This window comes from Cercospora beticola, chromosome 7, assembly GCF_033473495.1.
Source record: "Cercospora beticola chromosome 7, complete sequence".
In the NCBI taxonomy this organism is placed as follows: Eukaryota; Fungi; Ascomycota; class Dothideomycetes; order Mycosphaerellales; family Mycosphaerellaceae; genus Cercospora; species Cercospora beticola.
The window spans coordinates 1,948,598-1,966,162 of NC_088941.1; the positions used below are offsets into that span (position 1 = coordinate 1,948,598).

The window sequence follows — 17,565 nt, forward strand, 5'->3', positions numbered from 1 at the left end:
TCATCAGATAGCCGCTCAACAGCCATCTCTTGATATCTGCCTGCCCGCGGCATTCTTTGGGTCGTCATCATCCAAGTCCACCGCGACTTGACCTTGACGCTGACTGGTCGCTTGGGGCTTCCATGTTCAGCGCAGTGATGAAGTCAAGCTCTTCGCTCTGATTATTATGGTGATTACCGCTATCGTGTCGATCCATCTCCAATGCGGCTTCCAGATCAATATGCTCGCTGTCTTGTGACTTTCCGTAATCACGTACTACTGAGTCATGCGGTCTGCCAGAAGGGTTCACCTGAAGTTGCTCAAGTTTTTTCCTCCGCGCCTGTTCGACATCTGTGAAGTCGCCTCGAATGCCATCACTGAGCACACTGCCCATTCTCTCCATTTTGATGGCGCTCAAGCGATCCAGCGCTGTTTTGAAGTCGTCCAAGATGATCATGTCGGTTAGACATCGGAAGACGAAAGCCAATTTCCAGAATGGATTGATGCCGTCGGGTAGACCGGAAGATGGGATTGCATGAGTGACGGCCAGTATATCCACAATGAGGAAGCCGATGCTGGTCAACATGGCCGCCAGAAGGACTCCGAAGCGTGGAGAGACTCGGATAAGCTCGATGTAGCCAAAGTCATAGCGAGACTTGATGTTGTAGAAGAGACTGCAAGCTGTGAAGATCCACCATGGATCCCGACATAGGGCCTCGTAGGGTCGAGTCTTTTGGAATAGATTACTCTGTCCGCTGAAGTAGAGGAAGTTGGCCGTGATTTCTAGCACCCAATAGGGTTGGACCAGAATGACGGTGCCGATGTAGAACATACTGCCTCTTCTGCTGAGGAAAGGTTTGTTTTTCATCCAGGCGATGACATTGTGCAGAGACCAGCTGACATTGAGAAGTATCGCAGTAGTGCTGAGATACCAGTTGTATACGGGAGGATCTGCAGCATATCAACATCCGGCACATGCAGCATGAAAGCTTGTTTCCTTACTTGTAAAGATAAATGTGCCATGGAAGGTGCCCAGAAGCAACTAAGCTCTGTGAGCATGTGAAACATATCCGGACGCATCGAGTCATGCTTACCTCAATTACAATCAATTTGTGCAATAAGACTCTTGATCTCATATTACTGAACGCGACGCATGCCATAATGATCAAAGATCCAATCATGTAGCCTTGGGCCCATGCTTCGATCACTATGGCCTCAGGATCCTGCGGTTTTGCGACGTCCATGGGCATGTCCTCGGAGGGGGTGGAGAGCTGCGAGCGCGCCAAGCTCGTCGACACGTCTGGGGGCCTAGGGTAGCTTGCGCTCGATAAATGGTATCTCGCTGCGCCTGCCGCCCATGACACACGCCGAGGTCTATCGGGTCGCCGCAGTCAGTTCGCATGTAAAGGGCAGAAAATGATGTGTTGAATGACGGCCGGAAAGGGAAAATTGGAGTGAGAAGTGCCATGTGGTCAACCGAGCTAGAGGTGGAGTAGCGTCGCAGCGGGAAACGCATGGAGAGTGGCCACTCCGGCCAGGCGTTCTCGCACCACCACACTTTTGCTTCCTTCACGCCTTCATTCGATGGGCGTCTTCAGGCGTCGCTGATGAGCTGATGCTGCGTCGCACTCACGCCTCTACGCCGATCTGCCCGTCCTCGCGGGATCATTCGCAGCGTGCTGCTTCTCCAGATTCCGCCGGGCCTACGTCAGAGCGCAATGTCAGCTTTCGGCAGTCTAGCAGGATCCGCCGTCTGAAGCGGGCGCAGAGTTCTGGCCCTCCTCCATCTGGACGCGGGCCCGAGTGCTCGAACTGGTTGCCGCGATGCTCTCACAGTTTGCGGACGCTTTCACGACGCTGTTGTTCAAGCATGTCTCAGTACATCTTGATCCAGGAACAGACTTTCGTCGTATACAGCAGCTCCCGCAGTGGACTCCGCATCCAGATGCCTGCGACTATTTTTGCACAGTAGCGTGAGCGCTAGCGGCTGTCATCTTTCTGTTGGCTGCAGGACCTCATCACTTGGCTATGGGTGCCCGAGGCGCTGCAATCCTCATGTCGCAGGTGAGATGGAGTGATGAGAGTTGCAGTTGACAAATGGTCGAGGAAGGAGACGTCGAACGAAGCACCCGGCGGCTTGGCTCCGCTGAGACTGTTGACTGGAGATGTCGGGAGCAGGAACGTTGGGCCCGAAAATGCAATCGACACGACACGGCGTCACCTTTCCATGGAGATCATTAGTACGGTCACGCGTTGCGCACCTCTACGATACGGAGAGAAGATGCCATGGCGCCATCCGCACTTCTGCACGCAGGACGTGTTGGCCGCGCAGCACATCCAGCACATTGGCGGACGCACCCCACCTTCATCTGGCCGATCCCTGGCAATATGCATTCCTCGAGCACGCAAGTCCTCCGTACGCATTCACAATGTGCCTTTTCGTCACAACTACAGCTTGGCTGGCTGATGTAGCAGCGGTCTGCCATCCAGAATTGCAGGAATCCCTAAGCGAACTGCTGTATTCTCCGACCTGCATCTTCATGCACTGATGGAGCTTACGGGCCACCGCTGAATGCTGACATCAAGTGACGATGTCTGCTCGATTTGGGCCTCGTGATTGTTGATCTTAGGTCGTACTCATACAGCCCGCAGCGCGCCCACAGCGCCAACCAAGCTGCTCCGGGTCAATACAGAGCGGGCCGTTCAAAGGTCTCGTAGTGCGCCACAGAATCCAACCTGACGTCTCGTTTCCATATAAACTGCTCAGGACTTGGTCTGGAATGCTAAGCTGACATCTAGCATCTACATCCATCTCTCAGCGAGCATTTGTGCTCAGCCGGTGCACATTATTCTCGTATCTTGTACGCCTCACGAGCTCTTTGCAAACGAATATGCTCCTCTTCCACTGCGTTTCTTATCTTTTCTTCACATTACTGCACCCTACACTGGCAAGCCCACTGCCTGCAGAAGATGTCTTCATAAGGAGTCTGACCAAGCGGGACACAATATTGGGCCCTAAATTAAACGGAGCCAATTTCCCAGGTACGTTCGAGACACTCAAATGTCAACGTCTAGCCTGACCAAAGTCTTCCAGATCCGGCTATCATTTTCGTCGACAAGTGGTATGCATTTGCAACAAGAACAATCGGAAGCAATATACACATCCAAGTTGCCACATCCACCGACTTCAACACTTGGACACTTCAACGCAATGCGGATGGCTCTCAGTACAATGCTCTGCCCAACATTCCTGCTTGGGCGGTGCAGGGAAATCCAAACACTTGGGCACCAGATGTCAATCAACTAGACGATGGAAGCTTCGTGATGTACTACAGTGCCAGCACTGTCCAAGACAAATCCAAACACTGCGTTGGAGCTGCTGTCTCCAAATCACCACTAGGTCCATACTCTCCAACTAGTGATCAACCCCTCGTGTGCCCGCTCGCGCAAGGCGGCGCAATTGATGCATCCGGCTTCAACGATAATGGTCAACGATATATCATGTACAAAGTCGACGGCAACTCCCTTGGTGCTGGTGGACCTTGCAACAGTGGCGGTAAGTCATAACCTCAAATTGAACAAGATCCAATCTAATCTATTATCAGTCCCTCCACTGAAACCCACGCCATTGATGCTCCAAGCAGTAGCATCAAACGGCTACACACTACAAGGAAACCCCACAGCTCTCCTCGACCACAACGGCGCCTCTGACGATGGAATACTCGAAGCACCCGTCCTGGTCAAGAAGAACGGACTCTATTTCTTGCTTTTCAGTTCAGGATGTTTCACAACGACAAACTACGATGTCGACTACGCTACAGCGACCTCAGTCAGAGGTCCATATACTCGAGCTTCCACTCCGCTGCTCTCCACAGGACGAAATGGACTTTCCGGGCCAGGAGGAGCCGATTTCTCGAAAGACTTGAAGTTTACGGTGTTCCATGCGAATGCGAATGGTGGGAGGGCGATGTATACTGCTATGGTCACAGTTAATGGGAAGCAATTGTCGATATGAGGTTTGATATGATGAGGACTATAGCGATTCAGGCGCAAGTGCGAAGGAACAACGACAGGAACTCAGATTTCGTATGACAGTCGAGAGATATATCCAGAATGCATTTCGTATGATCCAGGAATCTAATAGCAGTTCAAGAACAACAACACCTGAGCTCTCCTCTATTGATCCCAGTGCTCAAAATTCTGCAAAATCACACCCTCGTCCTTCTTCGCCACGAGTCTACCCACCTTGTACACCTTCTCACCCGCACTCGTCAACGCCTCCGTAGCAGCATCGACATTCGAAGCTTTCACAGCAATCACCATTCCCAGACCAGTATTCCACGTCCGAGCAAACTCCCTACTGCTCACATTCCCAGCCTTCTTCAACCACTGCAGAACAGCCGGCACCGGCCAGGCCTTCGCATCGATCTCGGCTGCCAAGTGCTTTGGCAACATGCGAGGAATGTTGTCTTCGAGGCCTCCACCTGTGATATGTGCCATACCCAGTAGGAGATCTTTCTTTACGGCTGCAAGAAGTGGTTTGACGTAGATTCTCGTGGGCTCGAGAAGGCTGTCGCCGACTGTGATGTTTTGCTCTTTAGCCCAAGGAGCTTGGTCGTGGAAGCTGAGATTCTTCTTCTCGAGGATCTTGCGGACGAGGGAGAAACCGTTGGAGTGGACGCCGCTGCTGGAAAGTCCGAGCAAGATATCACCTTCGCTCATGCCATCAAAGTCGGGTAGGACTTTCTGGCCTCTTCGAATCACTCCAGTTGCTGCACCGCCTGCATCGAAGTCTTTGCCGGAGTACATGCCTGGCATTTCGGCGGTTTCGCCACCCACGAGCGCTGCGCCTGCTTGCTTGCAGCCTTCTGCTACGCCTTTGATGAAGCTGGCGGCTTCGCCTGGGATGAGCTTTGAGCAGGCGTAGTAGTCCATGAAGGTGATGGGTTCGGCGCCTTGCACGACGAGATCGTTGACGTTCATGGCGACCAGATCAATGCCGACACCTTCAAACTTCTCCATCTCGAATGCGATCTTCAGCTTTGTGCCTACGCCATCGATCGCTTGCACGAGAATTGGTGCATCATTGCCGAAGCCTGCTGCTTGTAGATCGAAAACCCCTCCGAAGCCACCAATTACCGCGTCGGTGCCTGGTCGGCTTGTAGACTTCACAGCTGGCTTGATCAGCTGAACGAAGTCGTTGCCTGCGTCGATTGAGACACCTGCATCTGCATAAGTCATGCCTGCGCCATTGGCATTCGAGGCTGGCTCCTCTAATACTGTGACGCCCTCAAAGTCCGGCTCAAGCAGTTTCCATGTGCATGTAATGTTCTCCTTCTTGAATTGCTCAATCAAGTGCTTTGCGATGTGATCGAAGTTTTCCGTAGCCAAGGCAAGAATAGTTGGCCCGGCTCCCGAAAGGCAGATACCCAACAGCCCAGGGTGCGTCACTGGCGTGACAGACTGAAGAATCTCCGTAAGGCCTGGAATGAGACCTTGACGATATGGCTGGTGTAGGCGATCTTGCATGCCGTCGTAGATGAGCTCAGCACTCGGCGGGCTTTGACCAAGCGCTGTAGTGAGCAACGCCACTCGTTGCAAGTTGAAGATCGCGTCTTCCTTGGTGTATGCCCCTGGGACCGCCTGCCGAGCCTTGGCCGTTGCGACTTCGAAGTCTGGTATTATCGCAATGCACTTGATCTCCTTCGCCCACGGGAATTTGATGTGTTTTGCGATGTTGTGTGGTGGGACAGGAGGCTTCAGACCAGTATCCTCGCCACCTTGAGGCATAGGCAGGACATCTGACATGGGAACTTCTCTTCGCTTCACGTCCACGGGATCCAGTTTCTTGGTGTAGCTGCCAACGAAGCCTCCGTACATGGATGCGGCCACATTGTCAGGATGTTTCTCGATCATCAGGCAAAAGTCCAGAAGACGATCTTTGTCGAGCTTCAAGTTGCCGACCAGATTGCCCAATGCTACTCCGGCGACAATCGCAGCACCTGAAGAGCCAAGACCTCGTCCGAAGGGGATCGCATTGTTGATGTGCAGATGAGTCGGCGACGGGAACGATCGCACATCGTGGCAGCGAAGCACATACAGCGCGATTCTTGTAATGAAGTGCCGGTCGGCATCAAGATCGACTTGGTCTGCACCAAGACCTTCTTGAGTGATTCTGCAATTTTGTGGGAAGCCTTTCGACTGTTCGTCGTTCACTGTAACTCGCAGCTCAAGATATTCCGACAACGCAAGTCCGATCACATCGTAGCCAGGGCCTTGAAACAATCAGCACAGTGTCAATGGCACTGAGAAAGTCGCATACCAATGTTGGCCGAGGAGCATGGCACCCCTACAATTGTTAGCGAAGGCTTGGTAAATTCGCGATGGTCGGTGTGGTCGTACTGATGATCGTGGTTGCCATGGTCGAACTTGATAGAAGAAGGTGCAGAGCAGACGACTCAGCAAAACATTCGTCCTTACTGGTATCCACCTACAGACTTGACATAGACCGTACGGCAGATGTAGGATGAGCAGTCGGAGTGGACCGCCGAATCATACTACACAAGGCTGGGATGAATTTTTGGAAGCAGCCACAAAAGGTGTGGCGCTGTGGCGCACAAGCGAGAATGACTAATGGCGCTAGCTCCGCTTAGCCGCTGATCGTTGTTGACAACAACAGTTGCTACATTTGCTATCTACATGCTATCTCGCACAACACTTCGTCTCAATCATGATCATATGGTAGTTTTCTCATCAATCAGTTGCCAATTCATAGTATCGCTGCGGAGGCAGCGGCCCTCTCCCGATCTCTCCCATAATTGTTGCAGCGTTTCAGCCGCCCTCTTCGTCGGCATCATCTTCCACGTAGGACTGATATGGAACGTCCACCGTTGGCCTGAGGCGCTTTGAATTCTGCTCAATCATGCCATAATCTCCAGACGGCGAGGTTAGATCTGTCTCTGCTCCTTCACTGCTGGCCAGAGGCGACGTGCCCTGGGACCCGAAGCTCGGCTCGTCCTTGGCAGTTTCAAGGCGAATTTTGGGATACTCGGTCTCCAGTTCCTCATAATTTGGACGCAGGATTGTAGACCGGACCGAAGCCTCGACACGATCAATGCCAGCCGGCGAGGTCCGCTTGAGAGATATGACCGAACTGCCTGGGTCCTTTGATCGACTAGAGCTGGACGATCTCCAGCTAGAAGCGTAGTACTCCTGATGGCGACGGCCGTTCGACCGTCCTTTATCGATTCGGGTATCCTGTGCCATTTGACGAAGCCCAGAGCTTTTGCGGAAACGAAGCGAACCATGCGGCTCTCGAGACTTTCCTCGTTCCAGCTCACGCTTGAACGCCCCATCAGACAGTAGCTCAGGAAAGTGCTGCCCCAGAAGTGTAAGCATGCCGGTCGACTTTGCATCATTGCTGAATGTCATAGAAGGCTGGGCCTTGAGCACGTGGTTAAGGTGCGCGTCACGATCAAAGGTAGGCCTGCTCCCCACCTGAGTGAAGGTGATTTTTGTCACCGTTCGCGAGGTGCCTGGTGTGCTGCTCGAAGAACTTGCTATCCGATGGGACCGAATTGTTGATGTCTTATTGATTCTGCGCTGGCTGTAGGAAGTGTCTTCTCTCCGAGATGTTTCCAAGGGTTCGAGGGCGTCCGGCGCCTCCAAGAATGATTTTCGTGCTGGCATAATTGTTCGTTGTGGTATATTGTGTGGCGGAGCTCTCGCGGGTAACATGTAGTATATAATATGTCCATGTTTGTTGTGAGCCCGAGCTCAGAGGCACAGACTGCTGAGCAATAAGCACAACAGGCAGACACCGGCTTCGGTCACAGCAACGGTGACTCACATGCCGCGAGACAATCAAATTGCGAGCCTACGCTATGGAGTGACGATGGATATTGATGAAAATTAGATGCATTGAAACGTTATACACGTCCAAGCCGCAATACTTATGAACTAAGTATGTTTTGTGACGGACTAACGCAACTGTGGAGCATTCGCGTGCTCAACACAAATTCGCGACAACATTCGATGTCGCTTGTTCGTTGACAAATTGAAGACGTCGTGGCCATCCGGCGACCGCCATGCAGTCCAAATAGCAGACCCTCCAATGTGCAGCATTCGTACTATGACAGACTCATCCCGCTGGACGTTCTTTCCGATGGACCTCATTCTCGTCAGCCTCTTCTATTGCTCCCATGTGTAGAGGGTCTCCCTGAGTAATCTTCCAAGCTGATACTGCATGAAGCCATTGGGCGCCTCCTCCCTCGCTCTCTCCCATTTACTGAAGAAACATTCAAGGTTGTTCTCGTCAAGGCTTTTGGAACTGCCATCGCGGTGACTCTTGTTGACCTTCGTTCGCCGTATTTTAATCATCGCCGCAAGTGCTTCTCCTGACTGTCCAGTACAAAGTGGGAGACAGGCCGAGCACTCCACTAGTTCCTTTGCATAGTGTACGTTGTATTTATTTATTTTCAGTCTTCTCGGGCTCAGGAAACGATTCTCCAAGCCACTGTTCATTTCTGACAAGACCTCCGCTTGCTTTACCACAAGCTTCGCCTCGATCCATGTCATTCGTGGCGCTGTGCGTAAGTGTGCATCACGGATCCGAAGTCGAACATCACTCCAGGATTTCACAGCATGTCCGCGGCGCTTCAAATGTTCAGCTATGCGGACCATCTGAATCAAGACGTCGTTGACGTCTTTCGGTCGCGCCGCTTCGGCCTCTTCTTCATTCTTCTTCCACGGATCGCTGAGATCCTCATCACCTTCATAGACTTTGTGAATCGGTGCAAATCTCGCGCAGCCGTGATCAAGGAACCACTCCCAGCGGCGTGCGGCGAAGGTCTCTTTGTCGTTCCAAATGGCTGGTAGTGAGATTCTGTGAAGGGGCACGTGTCTGTTGTTGTTGTTGTTGTTGTTGTTGTTGTTGTTGTTGTTGTTGTTGTTGTTGTGGTACCACTTCCAGTCGCGAATGGCGACGCCGTCTTTGTGTATCACCATGGCTGGCGAGGAAGGGGGCGCTGAAGTTGTAAGTGCTCGTCGTCTTGAAAGTTGTGAAGGGGCTCTGGTGGGAGAGAAATCAAAGTGGATTTGGGCGCACGGTGCGTGCGGCAAACATACCTAAGCGAAGCTTCACTTCCAACGGTGGCAGCTTACCTCTGCGCGTGAGACTCCGGCGAGCCAGAAGACGGCATGAGCTGTGTCTCGCTCGAGCTTGCACTCACCTACTGGAGGACAGTGCACCTTCGCAGACTATCTCTTGAACTTGATGATAGGCGTTGTGTTCTTACGTAGTGTCTACCAGCGCGGTTTAACGTCGTCTTCGTCGCCCTCTTCTCGCACTCTTCTTGTCAACCACGCAGCGACCAGCGCCAGAAGACCACCAAATCGCAACACCCACCCCACACTGTCATCGCCAATAGTTCCTCTTGGTTTCTGCAACGCCTTGAAAATGGCGCTACTGACCAGCGTGGCGACGACTTGCGGGGCGGCGACGGCAACATTGTGTATACCAAGAACCACTCCAGCTTGATCCGCTGCATCGTCCTCTCCTCGCGCAAGCAATTCGCCATCGCGAGTGGGCGGAGGCGCAATGCGACCGCGTCGAATCCGATCGCGCTTCGAGACTTCGGCAGCTATCAAAGCAAAGGGTGCCCACATGGTCATTGCCCAAGGAATTCCGACCAGACCTGCTAGTATGGTCGCAGTGGTAGTATTGCGCACCAGAAGTGTCGACCACGTGAGAATGGCGAAGAGAACGTGGGAGAGCATCCAAGCTCGCCGCATTGTCAACCACTGAATCTCGAGGTTCGGCAGTCGTCTCTTGGCCCGTGACAGCCACACTCTATGTGATGCAGGTGAGGCCGTCTGGCCGCTCTCAAACAAAGTCGCGCCGCCGTGAGGAGTGGTCGGCATCATGGGAGTTTCCGACTGAACGTCGAAGTATCCTTCGGTGTCTTCATCGTCTGCTCGTACCGCTCTTGGAGTGCGAGCCATCGCTGGCGAAGCTGTCATAGGCGTCCGTGGCTGTGGCTCGGGCGGCTTGTAGGAACTTGGGATAAGCCATGGGATGATGACGCTGGCGGCGAAGGAAACGATAGCGTAGACCAGGAGTGCAAAGGTGCCTACCCGTGTGCCGTGTTCGTAGGCCTCGTCGATCTCCTTGTCCGTCATATTTGGGTTAGCACGAAGCTGGCTATCAACATAGATGCCCCCAATATAAGTTGTGATGTAGAAGAGGTAAGGGAACCATCCAACCCAGGCCGCCAACTGCACAATACAAACAGCCTTGATCTGCGGCGGTAGACGGCGTACGGACACCCACAACTCCTTGAAAAAAGCAACGACTCCAGTGTCGTATGCGACAGGCTCGCCTTCCAGGCGGGGATCACGCTCAGAGACGAAGAAGCAGGAAATGGCCAAGGTGCCCCCAAGCCCAATGGAGGCAATAACGCAAAGTACTTTGAACTGGGTGTCGCCGAAGAACCACAGATACTTGGGCAGATTGGCATATCCAAATAGGTACCCGATGATGTTGCCAATGCCCAGCAGGCGGCTCGCCCATGCATTTGCAGTGTCTTGCTGGTGTGTTGGCGCATTATCAACAACGAATGCTCTCAGGCCAGCCTGGATTACGTTGATGCTGAAATCGAGAACGTAGACCATAATCACGGCCAGCACAATGGCCACAGTCTTCGTACCTTGGCTGTCTCTTGCCACGCCAAAGACAGCCAGAAAACCACCTACGAGCTCGCGGGTCCAGGCCAGAATCAAGAGTGAGATGATGGTAGCAATCGCTCCTCCGACCATGAACGGGCGACGCTTGCCGAAGCGTGTACGACATCTGTCCGACTTGATTCCGACGTAAGGCTGTACAAGCATTCCAGATAATGGTCCGGCAATCCAGACAAATGCCAAAAGGCTTTTGGTGATGCCCAGGCTCAGCAGATATGGCGACCCGTTTGAGAGCTCGACTGACCACGCTATTTGTAGGCTAGTGGAGCCATCAGCACTGGAACCACGCCCGACAGATCACAACTCACCCTCCAAACGCTATTGTCAACGCCAACAGGTACCAGCTGCTTTTACTCTTTTCGTGTGTGCCCTCTTCTGCAGTCCACGATTCGCTACTCCTGCGATCTTCGCTGTAGATACTGGGAAGATGCGGCACCTTGCCATCATCTTCGCTCGTACGTGCCGGCAGCAGCGGTGATTGTTCATTCAGGGCGTCATTCTTGCCGTCCACACTATACCTCATGCTCCCGCCATTGGACAACGGCTTTGAGAGCGAGGATCGCGGTGATTCGTCCAGCGTGGCTGAGGAGGTCGAGTCTTGCCTGAATTGAACGTGTTTTGAGTCGGATAGTCTATTCTGTGCTGTGGTGTCGATTTGAGACCCTCGCCGCGAAGCTTCGGAGCTGGAGGTCGAGGGTAAATGCTCCATGGTTTATGTGCTGTCAAAGGTTACTCAGGATGCGCGTGCTTACGGCGGGAGGCGTTCTGTGAAGGTGAGCAGTGAGACAAAGGGGAAGGTGCCGCTGCCACGCATAGTCGTGGAGTGACTGCTGCGATGGATATTTGCGCGGATGGATTTTGGTCAGATGCGAAGGTTGACGGTCATGCCACGAGAAACCTGGCCAGCATCACCAGCGCGCAAGGGAGCCGTCATCACGCGCTTCCGAGCGCGGCGACGTGGCTTTGATTGTTGTCAGCGTGTGGGCGTGGAACGAGGCAGCTCCTATGGCGCTGATGCAGCAAACGCCTTCTGCCAGTTTTTAGTGCACCATGCCACTCCGCATCGTGGATCGCCAGATGAAGCGCAGAGATGATGGAGCTTGTCGAGGCACAGCTGCAAGGCACATGCGTGGAAGCGTCTGGAGAAGCTCGTGCCCGATGAACGACCCACCCGCGGACACCTCCGTCTCGCCTAAGCCTGCCATCCATCACATGCAAGCTGGCACTACCACCCACCGGCCGATGCACCCACCACACTCGAGCCTGCACTGTGCACCTCCGACCACCAGGCAATCACTGTGCGACGACCACCCATCACCACCATACACGGAGCCACTGCATCTACCGGATTGTGGTCGCTGTCCATCTGAATCGCGAATCCTCCAGGACGTGTTGTGGACGACTCCGACCGGCCACTCGAGTATGCGATAGCACCTCCCGCTCGCCAACATGGGCTTTTCCCATTACTTCGCTCGAAGCGCAATACAATTGGCCGCAAGGCAGACTTCGGACTCAGATGAAGATGAAGATACGGAAGCGGGACAAAAGGAGATCTACTCATCATGGGCGTTGTTGATCCTGATCTTCCTCCTCATATTGGCCTTCTTTACCAGCTATGTCCTGCGCAGCAAGAAGATCCAAGCGGTACATGAGACGGTCATATCTATCTTCGCTGGAATGGTCGTGGGCCTGGTCCTGCGACTTACCAGCGTCAACAGTGTGCTGGACGTGGTCACCTTTGACTACCAGTTCTTCTTCAACCTGCTGCTGCCTCCGATCATCTTGGCCAGTGGATACGAGCTGCACCAGGGCAACTTCTTTCGCAATATCGGTAGTATCTTGACTTTTGCCTTTGCTGGTACCTTCATCTCAGCATTGGTCCTAGCGATTATCCTCTGGCTGTGGACGCGCATACCTCTGGAAGGCTTGGACATCTCCTTCGTGGAAGCCATGTCTGTCGGCGCAACACTCTCTGCCACGGATCCTGTTACCATTTTAGCCATCTTCAATACATACAAGGTCGACCCGAAACTCTACACAGTCATCTTTGGCGAGAGCATCTTGAACGATGCGATTGCCATTGTCTTGTTCGAAACTGCACAAAAATACAAAGCTGGCGCAGAAGGAGGAAAACTGACATTCTTGAGCTTGTTCGAAAGTATTGGTGTCTTTTTGCTCGTCTTCTTTGGCAGCCTGGCGATGGGAGTTGTCATTGGGCTGGCAACGAGTCTGCTGTTGAAGCTGACGCACATCAGAAGAGATCCTAAGATTGAGAGCTGCGTGATCTTCTTGATTGCATATGCGTCGTATTTCTTTGCCAATGCAATTCACATGAGTGGTACGTCAAGTTCTCTTTGCAAGCCATCAGCCACACTAACATGAACAGGTATTGTGGCACTATTGTTCTGTGGCATCTGCCTGAAACATTACGCATATCACAACATGTCGCGCCGCACGCAACTCACCACGAAGTTCACATTCTCGTTGATGGCGCAACTCACGGAGAATTTCATCTTCATCTACCTGGGACTATCCCTCTTCACCGAACGTGCTCTCGAATACAAGCCGCTGTTCATTCTCATCACGTTGATCGGCATCTGTGTTGCAAGATGGTGCGCTGTCGTACCACTGTGCGCTCTGATCAATGCGGTCATTCGGTACAAAGCGCGGAGGAGGGGCCAAGAGGCCGCAGAGGAGATTCCAAACAACTGGAAGATTATGCTTTTCTGGGCTGGATTGCGTGGAGCTGTCGGTGTTGCGCTGGCTGCCGGTCTGACCGGTACAAATGGATATGCCCTGCGAGCGACCGTGCTCGTGACAGTTGTGTTGACCGTTATCATATTCGGCGGCACAACTGCGCGCATGCTCGAAATTCTGAATATCCGAACAGGTGTGGTAGAGGAAATTGACAGTGACGACGAGTTCGATATCGAACCGGTGCCACAAGGGGGAGGATACGCGAGGAAGAATGGCTCCGCTTTTGGTCACACTCCCAAGGTCAGCAACGGGGGCTTTGGGAATGGCAGTATCGGACTTGGGGATGTGCAATCCAGGAACAGAGGCGACACGTCAAGCTATAGTGGTCGGGCAGGCCCAGACCTCGAGCGACGTAACAGTTCTCGCGTACGAAGAGACGAACAGAATCAGGCTGAACAAGGGCTGCTCTACCAGGAGGACGAGAGCGCGCACTTCAGCGACGACGACGGCCTCGACCTACCGCCCGAAGCCAGGAGATCAACACCGCAGCTTGGACGAGCTTCGACAGGAGATGGCTCGTATCCCGTTTCTGGCACGCGACCAGGGAGCGAGCCCCATCCGGATCGCTTGACAGCAAGGGGAGCATTGAACTCGATCTTGAACGTCACGACCGAAGACGCTGGGACACTGTTTAATCGGCTCGATGAGAACTTCATCAAGCCGCACTTGCTGTTGGATCCGGGCGGGTCACATAAGCATGGCGGTGGAGGCTCATAGTTGGAGCTTTGGGCATTTATTCTTCCTGGCATGTTTGCAGATCAACGAATGCATTCTTGTATCATTCACTCAATTCGAAGAGTAGCTGACAGAAAAAGGATATACAAGGCCTACATTACCGCGACTCCAGCACGATACAAACACATCACATGCACATGGCCATCCACATGAACCTGCGAGACGGTTCCGGCTCATTTGCAATCTCCTCTGCCAAGTCAAGCCTCCTGCGGTCTTCGAAGGCTTTCTCATCTTCGGCCGCCCTGTTCAGTCCATATTCACCCCAGCAAGGTCTTCCTTGGTAATCTTGCTCGGATCCTTCAATCTCTCCCCATCAGCAAGGCTCGATGATTGGAAGCCAAGTACATGCTGTAAGAGTAATGTTGGTGGGTGCAAATGCGTTGAGGGTCCAGGGGATTAGCACTTAACAAGAACCGCAATCATGTTGTTCCGTGCCGAAAGTTAAATGTCACGACACTGCGCTTCGAAGTGCAGGTGCAGTTTGGAAGGAACACAGCGATAAACATGATATTTACACACGTCAATTGTTTTCTCACCACTACCTTCTATCTTTATCGATCGGCCACTTAAGGATGCAGCAAGGCCAACACAGAGCGTGCTGATCTCATATGTAAGGCGAAACGAAGTTTGTAGAGTCCGTCGACAATGTTGCTTCTACAGCACGACCAGAATGGCGTCCAAGCAATGCCCCACAGGCATGCACCAGGCCCCACTAGATTGCAGTCGGTGCTACATATGACAGGTCCACCAACGTCGACGTGCAGGCGACAGACATGCAACGAGCAGAAATCATTTGTTCAACCTTTATGTGCAGAATCGATGTGCGACAATATACAAGGACAGGAAGAGACAAGAACACCAGTCAGACAGCAAAGAGAACGAGCTAGCCAATGTCGAAGCTACATTGTCGTTACGCATTGCACAGAGAGCTTCCCCACCGCCATTGGACTATGGATCAAAGCTACTCTAACATGCTGACTCGAGCAAGTTTGCCCACATCGTCGTGCACCTACGCATCGCCAGTATCCTCATCAGTAATATTGCTAGTATCATTCAACTTCTCCTGATCCTCTCCATTTCGTTTATTCTTTGCAAGGAAAGCCGCATCCTCACGCTCCTTCTTAGTTTTGTTGTACTCAGATCCAATGATCTGAAGTTGCAGCTGATCCAACGCTGCTTGGGCTCCGTCTCGCTGCTGTAGGCTTGCTTGGTACGCGGGATACTGAAGACTTGATGATTAGCTCTGAAGACGTTCTATTGCTCATGCATGGATCGATGACATACGTTTTGCGCTGCCCAAACTTGGAACTCTTTCTTTTCTCCCTGGTTCTTGACAGCAGAAAACCATTGTTGTCGGGCTTCCTTTTCTTGCTTGTCAAATGCTTTCGAGGCCTTCTGCAATCTTTCCTCGAACTCTCTTTGCATTGCAGGTTGGCCTGGATTTGCCATGTTTGAGGTGGCTCGAAAGTTTCGATTGAGGAGTCAAGTTGTGTGAGAAGGCATTTCATCTGCTACGCTACTTTCTATATGTTCCAACTCACAGTCTACATCTCTGGCGCGGGGAACAGACAGAGGAACTTCCGCACCAAACTGACAACTCCCACGTGTGCTAAAGCGATTGGCAGGATGGCTCGTATCGCGAGATGCAGGCTTTCCAAGTGTGCTGCATAAGGGAGGAATGGGACCGAAATTTGGACTCGAGCTAAAACGGATTCTCGGAGCTTTTCGACCATCGACTTGCAGCCGACCACGTTCAAAGAGAAGTAGGAGGCAACGATGATCAGCATGTTGGAAGAAAATGTCAGTACTATGAATCGGGCCAGTGCGCTCTCTTTGATATCTTCAAATCTGCGGCTAGCCGCCATGTGGTACCAAGGGAAGTCAACTTGCGCAATCGCGACCGTGCAAGACCAACGTGCACTCAACATCTAAGTGTGCGTCGATAAAGATACGGGGCCTGGATCTTTATGACCATAGGAAATGAAATGACAGGGGCCACAAGGTAACGAACGAACTACTGTAGCTTCAGAACTAATGCCAAAGCTAAACTCGTTCCCTCCATACTAGACATGGCACACCGTATCGAGAGCTTGCCAACCAATTTCACCGACCACTCAGTTGGTATCCTCATCTTTGATACTATCCGGATCTTTCAGCGCCTCATCATCTTTCTTCCTTTGAGCCAGGTCTTTGTGAAAGTCCGCTTCCTCACGCGCATCGTGTTCCTTCTTCGCGGCCGCGCTGTCGACCTCCGAGTATATGTACCTATACTTTGCGTCTGCTTCCTTGTATTGTTCTTTGGCCGGTCCATACGCATAGTACTAAAATTCCACGCGTTAGTGCACTCACTAATAGTTGCTGAAAATTTGAAGGAAGCCGAATACGATACATTTGTCACGGTCCAAGGAAGAAAACTCTTGTCGGTTATGCGGTATTTGACATCGCTTAGCCATTTCTTTCGAGCTTCCTTTTCTACATTTTCGAATTTTGTCAATGCCGTTTGGGCATCTTTCTTCGCCTGTTGGAGCAGTTCTTGTCGGGCTGAGTCTGACATGTTGAGTGGTCGAAGCGCCGTGATTGTGATCGAAGTGTCGAGTTATGCAACAAGAACTCGCACGATCGAGTATGTTATATACCTTCCCCTCACCTCCTACATCTTCGGCGCGGGGGGCAGACGGTTGGCTCCGGGTTCCAGATAAGTACGCTCTACGTGTGTAACAGTGATTGGCAAGATGTTCGTGTCTCAATGCTTTATGCAGCTGCGCAAAGTCTGCTGCGTAAGGGACGAATTCGAGCGGGGGAGATAGATTGCAGCGAAGTTTAGACTTTCTTGGGCTTCGACTTGCATCGATCACGACATACTCTCCGAGTGCAAAACAGACTCGTGAAGCTTCTCTCGCCTGGTCGAAGTGATGATGGGATTCGTCGACATGTGACGCTGGCCTGGTGTATTTGCCATTTGCGGATAGTTCAGTACCGACTTCGAATTGGAGTTCCCAACAGCACGTCAGTCCGAAGCGTTCACGCACATACCATATACGGAAGGTGAAATGCAGCACTGTCTCGAGCAACACCGACAATTAGTTCTGAAGCTGAACTCCGGAAACCTGCTCTGGAATACCGGCATGTACTTGTACATCCCGGCAGTCCGCCAAGCCGTGCAAGACTTGGAGTCATTGCGACAGGACTGGGACAAACAAAGCGTGAGCGCACTTGGAATTGGTACTCGCAACAGCCCTCAACTACTTCCACTAATTCTTGTCTTAGCACTTGTCAAATGTGTTGACCGATAGTCGGGGTAGGAAATGAGGAACCGGTTTGCAACAGACGTATCCTTGAAGAATGCCATGGACT

At 52.4% G+C, this 17,565-nt stretch overlaps 9 protein-coding genes across 9 annotated transcripts; 2 read left to right on the top strand and 7 right to left on the bottom strand.

The window, feature by feature from the left end:
• Positions 1 to 67: 67 nt before the first annotated feature.
• Positions 68 to 1,229, bottom strand: RHO25_011016 (uncharacterized protein; the record flags this gene model as incomplete). The annotated part of the gene is made up of 3 exons (XM_023602105.2): positions 68 to 930; positions 982 to 1,021; positions 1,074 to 1,229. 3 exons carry the CDS (start codon positions 1,227 to 1,229, stop codon positions 68 to 70), a joined length of 1,059 nt encoding a protein of 352 aa, XP_023451364.1.
• Positions 1,230 to 2,870: 1,641 nt separating this feature from the next.
• Positions 2,871 to 3,994, top strand: RHO25_011017 (uncharacterized protein; the record flags this gene model as incomplete). Its single annotated transcript, XM_023602104.2, has 3 exons — positions 2,871 to 3,021; positions 3,074 to 3,535; positions 3,585 to 3,994. 3 exons carry the CDS (start codon positions 2,871 to 2,873, stop codon positions 3,992 to 3,994), a joined length of 1,023 nt encoding a protein of 340 aa, XP_023451365.1.
• A 161-nt stretch (positions 3,995 to 4,155) lies between these two features.
• RHO25_011018 (uncharacterized protein) lies at positions 4,156 to 6,400 on the bottom strand (the record flags this gene model as incomplete). Its single annotated transcript, XM_023602103.2, has 3 exons — positions 4,156 to 6,254; positions 6,302 to 6,328; positions 6,382 to 6,400. 3 exons carry the CDS (start codon positions 6,398 to 6,400, stop codon positions 4,156 to 4,158), a joined length of 2,145 nt encoding a protein of 714 aa, XP_023450880.1.
• A 410-nt stretch (positions 6,401 to 6,810) lies between these two features.
• On the bottom strand, positions 6,811 to 7,668 carry RHO25_011019 (uncharacterized protein; the record flags this gene model as incomplete). The annotated part of the gene is made up of 1 exon (XM_023602102.1): positions 6,811 to 7,668. The coding sequence occupies one exon, from the start codon at positions 7,666 to 7,668 to the stop codon at positions 6,811 to 6,813; it is 858 nt and encodes a 285-aa protein (XP_023451361.1).
• Positions 7,669 to 8,169: 501 nt separating this feature from the next.
• RHO25_011020 (uncharacterized protein) lies at positions 8,170 to 8,985 on the bottom strand (the record flags this gene model as incomplete). Its single annotated transcript, XM_065603348.1, has 1 exon — positions 8,170 to 8,985. The coding sequence occupies one exon, from the start codon at positions 8,983 to 8,985 to the stop codon at positions 8,170 to 8,172; it is 816 nt and encodes a 271-aa protein (XP_065459420.1).
• A 297-nt stretch (positions 8,986 to 9,282) lies between these two features.
• Positions 9,283 to 11,428, bottom strand: RHO25_011021 (uncharacterized protein; the record flags this gene model as incomplete). Its single annotated transcript, XM_023602101.2, has 2 exons — positions 9,283 to 10,978; positions 11,028 to 11,428. The coding sequence occupies 2 exons, from the start codon at positions 11,426 to 11,428 to the stop codon at positions 9,283 to 9,285; spliced, it is 2,097 nt and encodes a 698-aa protein (XP_023450847.1).
• Positions 11,429 to 12,168: 740 nt separating this feature from the next.
• NHX1 (monovalent cation:H+ antiporter, CPA1 (nhx1)) lies at positions 12,169 to 14,193 on the top strand (the record flags this gene model as incomplete). The annotated part of the gene is made up of 2 exons (XM_023602100.2): positions 12,169 to 13,057; positions 13,106 to 14,193. The coding sequence occupies 2 exons, from the start codon at positions 12,169 to 12,171 to the stop codon at positions 14,191 to 14,193; spliced, it is 1,977 nt and encodes a 658-aa protein (XP_023451414.1).
• A 1,027-nt stretch (positions 14,194 to 15,220) lies between these two features.
• RHO25_011023 (uncharacterized protein) lies at positions 15,221 to 15,660 on the bottom strand (the record flags this gene model as incomplete). The annotated part of the gene is made up of 2 exons (XM_023602099.1): positions 15,221 to 15,433; positions 15,496 to 15,660. The coding sequence occupies 2 exons, from the start codon at positions 15,658 to 15,660 to the stop codon at positions 15,221 to 15,223; spliced, it is 378 nt and encodes a 125-aa protein (XP_023450866.1).
• A 665-nt stretch (positions 15,661 to 16,325) lies between these two features.
• On the bottom strand, positions 16,326 to 16,765 carry RHO25_011024 (uncharacterized protein; the record flags this gene model as incomplete). The annotated part of the gene is made up of 2 exons (XM_065603349.1): positions 16,326 to 16,532; positions 16,601 to 16,765. 2 exons carry the CDS (start codon positions 16,763 to 16,765, stop codon positions 16,326 to 16,328), a joined length of 372 nt encoding a protein of 123 aa, XP_065459421.1.
• Positions 16,766 to 17,565: the final 800 nt, after the last annotated feature.